This window comes from Lampris incognitus, chromosome 10, assembly GCF_029633865.1.
Source record: "Lampris incognitus isolate fLamInc1 chromosome 10, fLamInc1.hap2, whole genome shotgun sequence".
Taxonomy (NCBI): domain Eukaryota; kingdom Metazoa; phylum Chordata; class Actinopteri; order Lampriformes; family Lampridae; genus Lampris; species Lampris incognitus.
In genome coordinates this window covers 33,175,892-33,188,372 of record NC_079220.1, presented here as the reverse complement: position 1 = coordinate 33,188,372, position 12,481 = coordinate 33,175,892, and the positions used below count along the sequence as shown (strand labels likewise).

The window sequence follows — 12,481 nt, the reverse complement described above, 5'->3', positions numbered from 1 at the left end:
GAGAAGCAAAGGGAGTCAGCATACTTCTGCCTATTCTCGCGCTCCACCTGGGGAGAGCAAGTCAGGCAGGGCAGGTCTCAGCTTCCTCCCGGTGACGTCAACCAAGGCAAAAGAAACAGGTCTGGTGGCTATTCAGTGAAAACATCTCAGTGGAGTAGGAGGAGCAGGTCTTGGTTGGCGAAGACATGACTGCGGCAGCGGAGGGTGACAAAAAAAAATTGCAGATCCGTACTCGTGTGGCTGAACGAAAAAGGGAGACAAGCTGCGAAGACACGGGTTTTATAGGTGGACGGGCGCTTTGTGGCTTCTACCACCTGATTGGGTGGTGAGGGAAAGGATCTGTCTTGGGTGCCGAGGCAGAGCCTCAAAGGGGTAAACCAATAGTAAAGTCCGTGAGAGGGCAGAGCACATACAACACAAAACCGATTGACTGGATTTGATCAATTACTTCTTTCTGAATGTGATGTCACAACTGGCTAGATTTTGAAATGGCTTGGTTGTCTCATTGCCTGTGCACCTGGCGGCATAATACCAGACCTTTAAACATTAGGATTTCATTCCTCATCTGCACTACATTGACTTTAACTGTCACAGAGAAGACTTGCTATTCTTGCCTAAAAAGGAGGCATGGCAAATGCTGCCGAAGTTCTGATGTGTTTAGATGGGATACATACAATTAAAAAAAAAAACCTTCATGATGAGGGCAAACCTTTAGTTGTTAAAAATTCTGGGGGATTTTTGACAGATGATTCTACCTTTTTTCTTTTTTTTTTTAACTCCCCAGCCTTTCCAGACAATGGTAAGGAGTGTGTCTGCCTTGCGGGATGAGGAGAAGAAGGAGGAAAAAGCCAGCCGCCCCCGGGAGCCTCTCATGTCTCTGGTAGACTGGGCTAAGAGCGGGGGCATGGAGGGCTTCTCTCTGCGAGGAGCACTGCGGCTACCTTCTTTCAAGGTAAAAATAAGTGTGATGTGTCCCCATGACTTACTGTGCTGTGATTTGACTCACCAGCCAGTCACTGAAGTGTGAGAAAATAATGCTTTGTCGCAATGGTGCAGGTCAAGAGGAAAGAACCTCAGGAGTTTGAAGAAGAAGACATGATGAAAATGCCACGGCCCTCGACTCCACCAGACGAGGATGATGAAGGTCTACAGTGATGATGTTTAAACTATTGGAAGTATTGGTACACATGGTCCATGTGTGTCATAAAAATCCTTTGTCTCATCTCCAGGTGCAGATAGTGGAAGACCAGATGGAGTGAGACATGGTGCAGAGAGGGAAACCAAGAGGAGGAAAAAGAAGCCAAGGAATCGTAAACCTTGGGAGTTGGACAGCGAAGGAGAGGAAACCTCAGATGGTTCTTCTTCTGAAAAGGTACGTGTGAGAGCATGTGTTGTTTTTTCCTGCCCCAGGTATGGGCTTAGGTGGTGATTTTTAATACACTAATATGAATGTTTTAAAGCTAGTGCAGTTTAATTTACACTGTTAAAGGTTTTTAAATGGTACAATTAATTATGCACTAGTGTTTTTACAAATGACTGCTAGATGGCAGCATTTGACTTGTCTGTCTTCTATTAAGCTTCCGTTTAAGTTAACTTCTGACTTCTGACTGAAGTTAAGTGACTTCTAATCATGTACCATCAACACCCAAAAGTATGGTTCTCATTCCTAACCAACGCTACTCCAGCTGACTTCACTGATAAGTACACTTTTAACCATCCTGGAGGCAGTTGATTTGTGAAATTGGGTGGTGTGATTTTTGATGTGAATGAAACAGCTTCATGTTTATGGACCTTCGTGGCACGTGGTTGGCAACCCCAGTCTAAATCCAGCATACTGTCATAACCCTGTCGTATTTTTTTTTATGTGTAGGAGGGAGATGAAGAAAGTGAAAAAGAGTCTGATGGTAAATATATTGAAATGTCACCAATTTCTTTTTCTCTGTTTTTTTTTTTTGTAGTATAGAGTAGAAGCTACCAAACATGATATTGTAATATAACTTGCTTACGTTTCAGATGATGCTCTTAGTGCTGACAGTGATGACGAGAGTCTCTCCTCATCCTCTGAGGGCTCTTCTTCCTCTACATCTTCATCTTCCTCTGAGGATGAGGATGGGGAGAGGGCTGACAGTGAGGAGCCAGACACCATGGACGAGTCAACCATGGACAGCACAGCTATTGACATGGAGAAAGAGGATGACAGGTGTTGCACCACTGTTTTTGTGAAGACAAAAAAAGAAAGCTGTGTTGGCACTGTGCTGACCCCACAATGCCCAATTAGACAATGTTTTTGCTGATCTGTCAGACATTTCCTTGTCAAATCTTTTGCTGTTCGATTGAAAATCAGTCTTGCAATATGATTGACAGCTCTGTTTTCTTCAGGGGGACTGCTACAGCTGCTCTTTCAAAGGAGAACAAAACAGGTTAGTGAGAAGTCGCTAGAATTAGGTAGTTGATTAAAGGGTCAGCATGTAATTTCTGCCTGACGGCTGACCTCTGTTTCTCAGTGATGTGAATAGCAAATATAAAATATATGTCAATATAGACAAAAAATGTGAATGTCTTTCAGTTGGCTTCAGTAGATATCAGATTGTTGCGATAGCTGCGTAGTTTGCAGAGGACAGAGTGTGGGTCAAGTCTTTTTGGGCTGCTTACATACAGGCAACACTGTTCCTTTGTTTATGAATGCAAAAATCTGGGGAGTGGGGAGCCATAAGTCATTAACCTTGTTTCAATTCCTAATACTTATTAACCCTTACTAATGTTTACTACTCATATTATGCATTATGAATACCAAATTAATAATGTGCCTAGCCCTTTTAAATAGGCCATAGTAGTAGCATTAGATATGAATATGAAAGTTAATTTTCCCTTATTCACCCTAAACTCTTTTTCCTTCAGGGGGAACCAGGGAAAACAAGGTGGATCCAGCGTCAGAACCCACTAGGCAACCTCCTTCACCCCCATACCAGCGCCCGTCCTCCCCCATAGTTCTCGTGCCACCTCTCAAGAAACGCAGGAAGACTGTCTCTTTCTCCACAGAGGATAGTGACATCAAAATGCAGTTGCCCCGTGCTCCACTGTCTCCCTCTTCCTCACAAATGGCAGCCGAATTTCCCTTCCTCTCCCCCAGCATGCCCCCCGATTCCCCACTCACTCCTGGCCAAACCCCCTCAGTTCAGCCCACTCAGGGCATTCAGCTGCTCCCTTTTGCTTCCAAACCAGGCGAAGGGAATGCCCTCATCGTGCCCCCGTCCAGACGTCCCCTCTGCCTCAACGATTCCAAAAAGAGTCTTGGTCCTCCTGTGTCTCAGCAGACCACTCCTGCCAAATCTCCTTTCAAACGAGGTGCTGGTAAGGACTCCTCCAAATTCCCTGCCCCTCCGGTAATGGTGTGTCGCACAGTTCAGAACCTTCCCTTGGACCATGCTTCCTTGTGCAGGATGGCCTTTGAGGAGGCGCCCCCTCCTCCCCCACCTCCTGCCACCAGACGGTCCAGAGGAAGGCCTCGGACAACCAGCCTGTCCACTTCCTCCCAGTCCCCCTTTTATCACTCCCTCAGAGAGGAAGAGGAAGATGAGGAGGAGATAGACCAGAGGCTGAGACTCAGGGAGCAGCTGGGGGCATCCACCCTCCTACAGCTGGCTTCTCCGCCCACCACAGATCTCTCTGTGCTGGCTGATGTGGCTCTAAAAATGGACCCTGATGCTGCAGACTCCGAGGAGACAGAGACGTCAGACGAGGCGGAGGAACATAAAATGGATGAGGATCTTTTCCTTTCTCCAGAGCCACTGGCCCTTGTCATGAACCCAGAGGGCATAACTGTCCTCATGGAGCACAACTACTCCCGACCCCCTGTTCTTCTAGCCCCTGCCCCAAAGAGGACTACCTCCAGACAGGATTCTTCTGTCCTGCTCCCAGCAGACCTCAACACCATCTCTGGGGTGCTTGAGGCACCTGAGGAGGTCATCGGGGAGTTGCTGCCCTCCAGAGGAGAACCTGGGGACTACTTGCCTGGAGTGGATGTGCTATGTGAGGCTGGCAATGTAGCTAAGGCTACAGTTCTGCCCCCCTCCTCAAAGAGGAAAGGTGCAGCTGACCGAAGTGTTGACCTCGAAAAAGACAAGAGCAAGAAAAGGAAAAGGAAAGATAAGGAAAACCTGGAGGCTGAGCTCACAAAAAATGAGAAGTATAGACCAGGCAAGAAACAGAGGAAGAAACCAGAGGTGCGTGGGAAGTGGTGGGGTTTGTTCTTGTTCGTGTCTGCAAATGTCTTCATCATAGGTGTGTGCGTCATAGGGCAGAGGAAACTGCCCTATGACGTGTTTGTGTGCAATTTTGTTGGCTCAGTGAGGTAATGGAAGGGTAGATGTTTCTTATACTGAGGGCATTTTATTTCTAGTTTTAAATTTAAGATTGTTGAAGGGAAATGATGATTTTCAATATTATCTCTTTATATACACTTGGCACAAAAAGTAAGGAAATTTGTGTTTGGTAGATTATTTCTTTGTTGTAACAATGCTTCTTGGCAATAAATCTTATACCGTTGGAAAGCCTGTTTATTTCCCTTTTAAATGGTGCCACATTTGCAAGGAACATGTATTTGTGGGATGAGCAGCAGAGCTGAGTATGTGGGTTGTGCCCATGAAAAATTTGCCAAATCTTCTCTGCCAATGCCAAACAGCTTATTTTCGCTGTTGCTATTGACTCTTGTTTTGAGCTTCTGGTACCCCAGGTGCTGACAGTCAGGTGCCTGATATAAGATTTGTTGCCAAGAAGCATTGTTAAAACAAAGAAATAATCTACCAAACACAAATTTTGTTACTTTTTGTGCTAAGTTTATGTTATAGCAGGCGTAATACTGAGCAGTCCTATGTGTCTGAAGCGCTGCCAAAATTGTGTGGGAAAGTGTCTGGCAGACAATCTGTCAATGTGAAAATTACAACCCATGCTTCCTGGTGTGCTGCTACCTCTGGTAGGCTTAATGGCGCAACAACCCCACCTTGAAAAGGCTGTGTAAAAACCCTCGGTTTTGTCGTTTTGACCCCCCCCCCATTCAGGATGGGTGACACAGCCCACGGCGCAAGCTATCTATGCCAACCACAACCAGCTATCGGGAGAAAATAATTAATGAATTTGTGTGCTCACTAAGTAATTAATTATGGAATGTGTTCAGATACTAAATTTAATTATTTGTATATATGTTTATGTATGTATAGCATGAAGGGACTACAACGTACATTTCTTGATGGTTTATAGCGAATTGTGCTGGGTTCTGTTGATTGTTTGACTCAAAAAGAAATTCAACATTGTGTATTGTATTTAGTGTATTTGTGTCTCTCTGCGCTGAAGTTCGGCCCAAAGCGTGTGCAAACCCCCTGTCAAATGTTAACAGGAGCGCTTTTCCTCCCTAACTTAAAGCACTTCAGCATGTCTGGCGAACACCGGTTCAATGATCTATGGTTGCTCAACCCAAATTACAAATTGCTACTAAAAGTCCCAAATAATATATACTTGGCAAAATGTAATTTCTGCTAAAAAGACATTAAAATTGAGACCATGGGCGAATACTCTCAAAAGCCATGCAAAAGGAGAGAAACACAAGCATGCGAGAGGGGACTTTCAAATGGTAAGCTGTGCAATGTTTTTATATGTAGCTAACCTATTCAATTTTAAGTTTTTCTTAGTCTAAATCAATGTTAAGGATTTGTTATGTGTGCAGTGTTTAGCATTCTGTTGGATACTGTGACCATAATTAATGTTGGCTAACTATATCCACCAAATTGAACTGTGCTAATGTAGCTGCTAACTATCTTATTTTCAGTGTTGAGGGTAATTAATAGTTCATTTGTAACACATTACAGTAATATATTACAATATTACAGTTAGCCATCTTTATGCATGCTCAATAATCCAAGTAAGAAATTCAAAGGAGGTTGAATCAGTTCATCTGGATAAAACATTTATTGACATCAAATAAGTGACATCTTCAGTCTAAAAAGACTGAAGAGGTCACTTAGATGAGTGATGAAACGTATCTGTCAGTAAACATTATATCCAGATGAACTGATTCAACCTTCTTTGATTATGGTTAGGCGTTTGGACCAAGAGTAATGCTGAACTGTAGATAAAGTTGTTCGATGTTCACAGAAACTCCGGGGGGAGGCTTTTCAAGAGTAGCCATGAGCTCCACTAGTCGTGTTGTGTCCACATGGCGGCTGTCAGCGGCGCAAACTGCCAGGATCAGGCAAGGCAGGGTTAGACTGGGACATCTATGTGAATTATTGGTCCTTCATTTTGAAATAATTTTTCGTTTAAAGTCCTTGAAATGTATCATTACAAGGGTGGCAACCCTTAGGCCACATTGTAAAAGAAAATGCAAACAGTAATGAAAAATGATGATTCACAGATATTTTGGCAGACAGCTCAGTATTATGGCTGCTAATAGTGTTTAATTTCTATAGCATTTATACAGAGAAAACTTTGAAAATTGTGATTGTTTCCCTTTAAGACTACTATAACTTTCAAGCTAGGTTTGGGTATCGAGCTGATTATGACTTGGTCTGTTTCCAAATTCCAAGAATAAGGTATTTGTTAAAAACCATGATTTCAAAAGCCACTTAGCAAATGCTGACAGTACAATTTCAGTCTTGTTTGTAAAACTAGTTAAATGCATTTAGCATAAAAAAAGTCATGAAACGCTGAAGTTAATTACCAGAACCAGCTCACATGTCTTCTTCACCGTTTACCTTGTGTGTTAATACAGCCTGTAGACTGTTAACTACATGGTTGAAAGGAGCAAATGCTTAAAGGTGTGCCAAGGCTTTGCTAAAGAAAACTGATACAGCAAACTGCCGTCATTGTTGTATGATAATTTCTTGTAAGGCAGGAAGCACCCCTGGTACTGTGAAGCATTTTTTGCAGCATGGTTTAAACCTGATAGAATGAACCTTTTTCAGTGTCTCTCCCAGTCTCCATCATCATAATGCCCTCAGATTCAGCTAGTGCTAGTACCGATAGCATCTCGCACTCAGGTACAACAATACACTTATTGCAGAAATCTCTTTGTGGGGCACCCGAATAGCGTAACAGTCTATTCTGTTGCCTACCAACACGGGGATCGCTGGTTTGACTCCCCGTGTTACCTCCAGCTTGGTTGATTGGGCGTCTCTACAGACACAATTGGCCGTGTCTGCGGGTGGGAAGCTGGATGTGGGTATGTGTTCTGATCGCTGCACTAGCATCTCTGGTCAGTTAGGGCGCCTGTTCGGGGGGTAGGGGGAACTGGGGAGGATAGCATGATCCTACCACGTGCTACGTCCCCTTGACAAAACTCCTCACTGTCAGGTGAAAAGAAGCGGCTGGAGACTACACATGTATCGGAGGAGAGGTGGTAGTCTGCAGCCCTCCCCGGATTGGCAGAGGGGGTGGATCAGTGACTGGGACGGCTCGGAAGAGTAGGGTAATTGGCCAAGTACAACTGGGGAGAAAAGGGGGGGGGGGGATCCAAAAAAAAATAAAGAAATCTATCTTTGTATGACAAGTTCGCGAATGACCTTTATATTCTTTATTATTCTTAGATAAAATTAGGGTAAGGAAAACCCAATTTCCATCAGGGGACAGATGAGCATAGAGAGAGAATGACTGTCACCAAGTAGTGACAAGATTTGTCTTGAAGGGATTACATTCCCTCAAAGTTTTTGACTCTCCTTTTTTTAGATAGCCAAAACACATGATTGACATCCTACTATTTAAAAGTTCTTTCTTTTATTTCCTGTTGGTATTTATTAAAAATGTCTGTATATGTAGTTGGTAATGTTTATGATTGAACGATAGCATTCAAGTGAAGTAATTTTAGTGTAATATTGCATAGATGACTTAAAGAGAGACTGACATGCCCTTTCTGAGCACATTTTTTAACATTGGGAGTTTGAATCATAACCAAAAATAGGTGTGGTTTTATGAATTCAAAGCTATTGGCTACTGTCTTCCTGGGTGTTTGCGTGGGTGGGGCTCGGTACCGCTCAACCACGGCATGGTGGTAGGCCTACGGCACGGCAGTACAATACAACTTGGCGAATAATATGTTCGATGATACAAATTACTGTTAGATAGATGATAGATATTTAGCTAAATAAATAGATAGATAGACAGATAGATAGCAATACGTCGTGGCAAGATCGATAATAAAGTCTCAGCAAAATAGCACAAACTCGAGCCAAGTAGCGAGCAGGAGGTGTGAAAGAACGGCTTCTCCGTGGTTTTATAGCATCTCGCTACGGACACACCCTACATGCAAACTGACTGGTGTCTACGCATCCACTGGCACAATTTTTCATTGGACACCATCTACACTATATCACAGATCTCTCTCGAGTGGCTGCAGACGCACTGTTTTGGCCACCAAATTTCTCCGTGGTCACGTTCCAACTCAGAACATAGCCTATCAATAGGAATTTTCAGATTTTGATGTCAGTATTGCTTTAACATTGTAAATCTCAAAGACTATATTGAGAAAATAGTTTTTGCTTTTGAAATGTTTTGGTTTCTTCCTCAAAAATGATCTGGTTCTTACTTAATTTTATATATATTACAATTTAGAACTGAGATGTGGTGAGAACCATATTCAGTAATTATAATGAAAACTGAAAAACAGAAAAAAAACCCAAATGATACCCAACCAACTAATGAAGCCAACATTGTTTATTCATGTTTGATTTTTTTTTCTTGATGACTTTTGGGGAGGGGTTGATGATGTTAAAAACTGTGTCCTCTCTACTAATCCCTGTCTACTCTGAGCAGGAGTCCGACTTGGAGGAGGATGTTGACGTAGAGGAGCTTGAATCAGGGGAGTTATCAACTTCAGACACTGAAGAAGAGGAGGTGGAGGAAGTGAGGAAGAGTGAACGGCTCTTCCTACAGGAGGCTGGGGTGACGTCCTCCCAACGCTGGCCCAAGCCGGTCCCTGCACCTGAGCCGTCTGCCATCAAGTTTGAGCAGCGCAGCGAGTTTGAGCAGATGACCATCTTGTATGACATCTGGAATTCTGGCCTGGACAATGAGGACCTTATGCTACTTAAAACTACCTATGAGAAGCTTCTGCAGGATGACCACAGCACTGACTGGCTCAACGACACCCACTGGGTCCACCACACGAATATCCTTTCTGATCTCTGTGTGAAAGTGAAGGGGGTCAAATGGCTGGGTAGTTAGAGGGGGAGTTTTTTTTGGGGGGGGGTGTTGTCACATATCTCAGTGTAATCTGTCGAGACTCTCTGCCTTTATGCTGATGCTGAACAGAATTTTAATGTTTAGGGTTTTATCAGTGATTGACTATTAAGGTTATATGCCCCATTATCCCAAGTTTGAATGATGGTGTCAACAAATGAAGTTTATAACAGGACATTGCTACTACTACTACTACTACTACTTTTTGGCTGCTCCTGTTAGGGATCGCCACAGTGGATCATCAGTTTCCATCTCTTCCTGTCCTCTGCGTCTTCCTCTGTCATGCCAGCCACCTGCATGTCCTCCCTCACCACATCCATAAACCTCCTCTTTTCCTCTTGCCTTGCAGCTCTATCTTCAGCATCCTTCTCCCAGTATACCCAGCATCTCTTCTCCGCACATTTCCAACCACCTCAATTTCACCTCTTGCTTTGTCTCCAAACCGTCCAACCCGAGCTGTCCCTCTAATATACTTGTTCCTAATCCTGTCCTTTTTCCCAACGAAAATCTTAGCATCTTCCACTCTTCCACTTCCAGCTCCGCCTCCTATCTTTTCGTCAGTGCCACCATCTCCAAACCATACAACATAGCTGGTCTCACAACCATCTTATAAACCTTCCCTTTAACTGTTGCTGGTACCCTTCTGTCGCAAATCATTCCTGACACTCTTCTCCATCCACTCCACCCTGTCTGCACTCTCTTCTTCACCTCTTATTCGCACTCCCCATTACTTTAAACAGTTGACCCCAAGTATTTAAACTCATCCACCTTCGTCACCTCTACTCCTTGCATCCTCACCATTTTGCTGTCCTCCCTCTCGTTCAAGCATGTGTATACCATCTTGCTCCTACTGACTTTCATTTCTCTTCTCTCCAGTCCATACCTCCGCCTCTCCAGGCTCTCCTTAACCTGCTCCCTTCTTTCACTACAGATCACAGTGTCATCTGTGAACAACATAGTCTGTAGAGACTCCTGCCTGATCTCGTCTGTCAACCTGTCCATCACCATTGCAAACAAGAAAGGGCTCAGAGCTTATCCTTGATGTAATCTCAGCTCCACCTTGAACCCAGCCATTATTCCTACCGCATACCTCACCATTGTCATACTGCCCTCATACATATTCTTCACCACTCTTACATACTTCTCTGCCACTACCGACCTCTTCATGTAATACCACACCTCTCTCGGCACTGTCATATGCTTTCTCTAAATCGACAAAGACACAATGTAACTCCTTCTGGCCTTCTCTATACTTGTCCATCAACATTCTCAAAGCAAACATCACATTTGTGGTGCTCTTTCATGGCATGAAACCATACTGCTGCTCGCTAATCATCATCTCTCCTCTTCTATTACTCTTTCTCATATCTTCATGCTATGGCGGATCAACTTTGTACCTCTGTAGTTACTACTAAAAAATCGGTACCAGTATACTTCTCCACTCCTCAGGCATCCTCTCACTTTCCAAGATTGTGTTAAACAATCTAGTTAAAAAATCCACTGCCATCTCTCCAAAACATCTCCATGCCTCCACAGGTATGTCATCTGGACCAACGGTCTTTCCACTCTTCATCCTCTTCATAGCTGTCTTCACTTCCTTCTTGTAGATCCACTACACTTCCTAAATCACTATCCCCACATCATCCAACCTTCTCTCTCTCTCTCATTTTCTTTATTCATCAGCCCCTCAAAGTACTCCTTCCACCTTCTCAACACACTGTCCTCGCTTGTCAGCACATTTCCATCTCGATCCTTGATCGCCCTAACTTGCTGCACATCCTTCCCAGCTTAGTCCCTCTCTCTAGCCAATCGGTACAAGTCTTTTTCTCCTTCCTTAATGTCCAGCCTCTCATACAACTCACCATATGCCTTTTCCTTTGCCTTCATCACCTCTCTCTTTGCTTTACGCCATGTCTCCTTGTACTCCTGTCTACTTTCTTCATCTGTCTGACTATCCTACTTCTTCTTTGCCAACCTCTTCTTCTGTATACTTTTTTGTACTGTCTCGTTCCACTACCAAGTCTCCTTGTCTTCCTTCCTCTGTCCACATGACACACTAAGTACCTTCCAAGCTGTCTCCCTCACTATTTCTGCAGTGGTTGCCCAGCTATGCGGAAACTTGCACTACCACCCAGTTGCCTATCTTAACTCCTCCCTGAGCTCCACACAACAGTCTTGCTTCTTCAGCTTCCATCATTTGATCCTTGGCTCTGCCTTCACTGTCTTCCTCTTCTTCATCTCCAGAGTCATCCTACAGACCACCATCCGATGCTGCCTAGCTACGTTCTTCCATCCCCACCTTGCAGTCTCCAATCCCTTTCCAGTCGCGCCTCCTGCACAACATATAGTCCACCTGTGTGCACTTTCCACCACTCCTGTATGCCACCCTGTGTTCCTCCCTCTTGTTGAATTATGTATTGACCACAGCCATTTTCATCCTTTTCACAAATTCCACCACCATCTGCCCTTCAACTTTCCTCTCCTTGACACCATACCTACCCATCCTCTCCTCATCACCTCTGTTCCCTTCACCAACATGCCCATTGAAGTACACTCTAATCACCACTCTGTCCTCCTTGGGTACACTGTCTACCACTTGGTCTGACTTACTCCTGAATTCTTTTTTCTCTTCCATCTCACACCTAACTTGCAGGGCATATGTGCTGGTAACATTCATCATCACACCTTCGATTTCCAGCTTCATACTCATCACTTTGTCCGACACTCTCTTAACCTCCAACACACTCTTGATATACTCTTCCTTCAGAATGACCCCTACCCCATTTCTCCTCACATCCGCACCATGGTAGAAGAGTTTGAATCCACCTCCGATGCTCCTGACCTTACTCCCCCTCCACCTGATCTCTTGCACACCCATTATATCTACCTTCCTTCTCTACATCATATCAGCCAGCTCTCTCCCTTTACCAGTCATAGTGCAAACATTCAAGGTTCTGACTCACCTCCACACTCCTACCCTTCCTCCTGTCACGCTTCCTCTGGACATGCCTTCTCTCGCTCTTTCTCCTTCACCCAACACTAGCATAGTTTCCGCAGGCACCCTGCTGGTTAACAGTACCAGTGGCGGTCATTGGTAACCCAGGCCTCGACAGATTCTGTATGGAAATCTGATTTATGATTTGCGTATTTGATTTGACAGAGGTTTTACGCCGCATGCCCTTCATGACGCAACCCTCCCCATTTATCGGGGCTTGAGACCGACACTAAGAATGCTCTGGCTTGTGCATCCTCAGTG

At 44.2% G+C, this 12,481-nt stretch overlaps 1 protein-coding gene across 1 annotated transcript in view; it reads left to right on the top strand.

The window, feature by feature from the left end:
* setd1a (SET domain containing 1A, histone lysine methyltransferase) overlaps window positions 1-12,481 on the top strand; it is a 53,647-nt gene that overhangs the window by 26,936 nt on the left and 14,230 nt on the right. Inside the window, exons 9-16 of the mRNA XM_056287731.1 lie at window positions 785-952; window positions 1,057-1,144; window positions 1,230-1,372; window positions 1,871-1,904; window positions 2,014-2,200; window positions 2,380-2,420; window positions 2,899-4,223; window positions 8,800-9,154. Coding sequence (XP_056143706.1) covers window positions 785-952; window positions 1,057-1,144; window positions 1,230-1,372; window positions 1,871-1,904; window positions 2,014-2,200; window positions 2,380-2,420; window positions 2,899-4,223; window positions 8,800-9,154 — 2,341 coding nt within the window. The remainder of the gene's footprint in view (window positions 1-784; window positions 953-1,056; window positions 1,145-1,229; window positions 1,373-1,870; window positions 1,905-2,013; window positions 2,201-2,379; window positions 2,421-2,898; window positions 4,224-8,799; window positions 9,155-12,481) is intronic.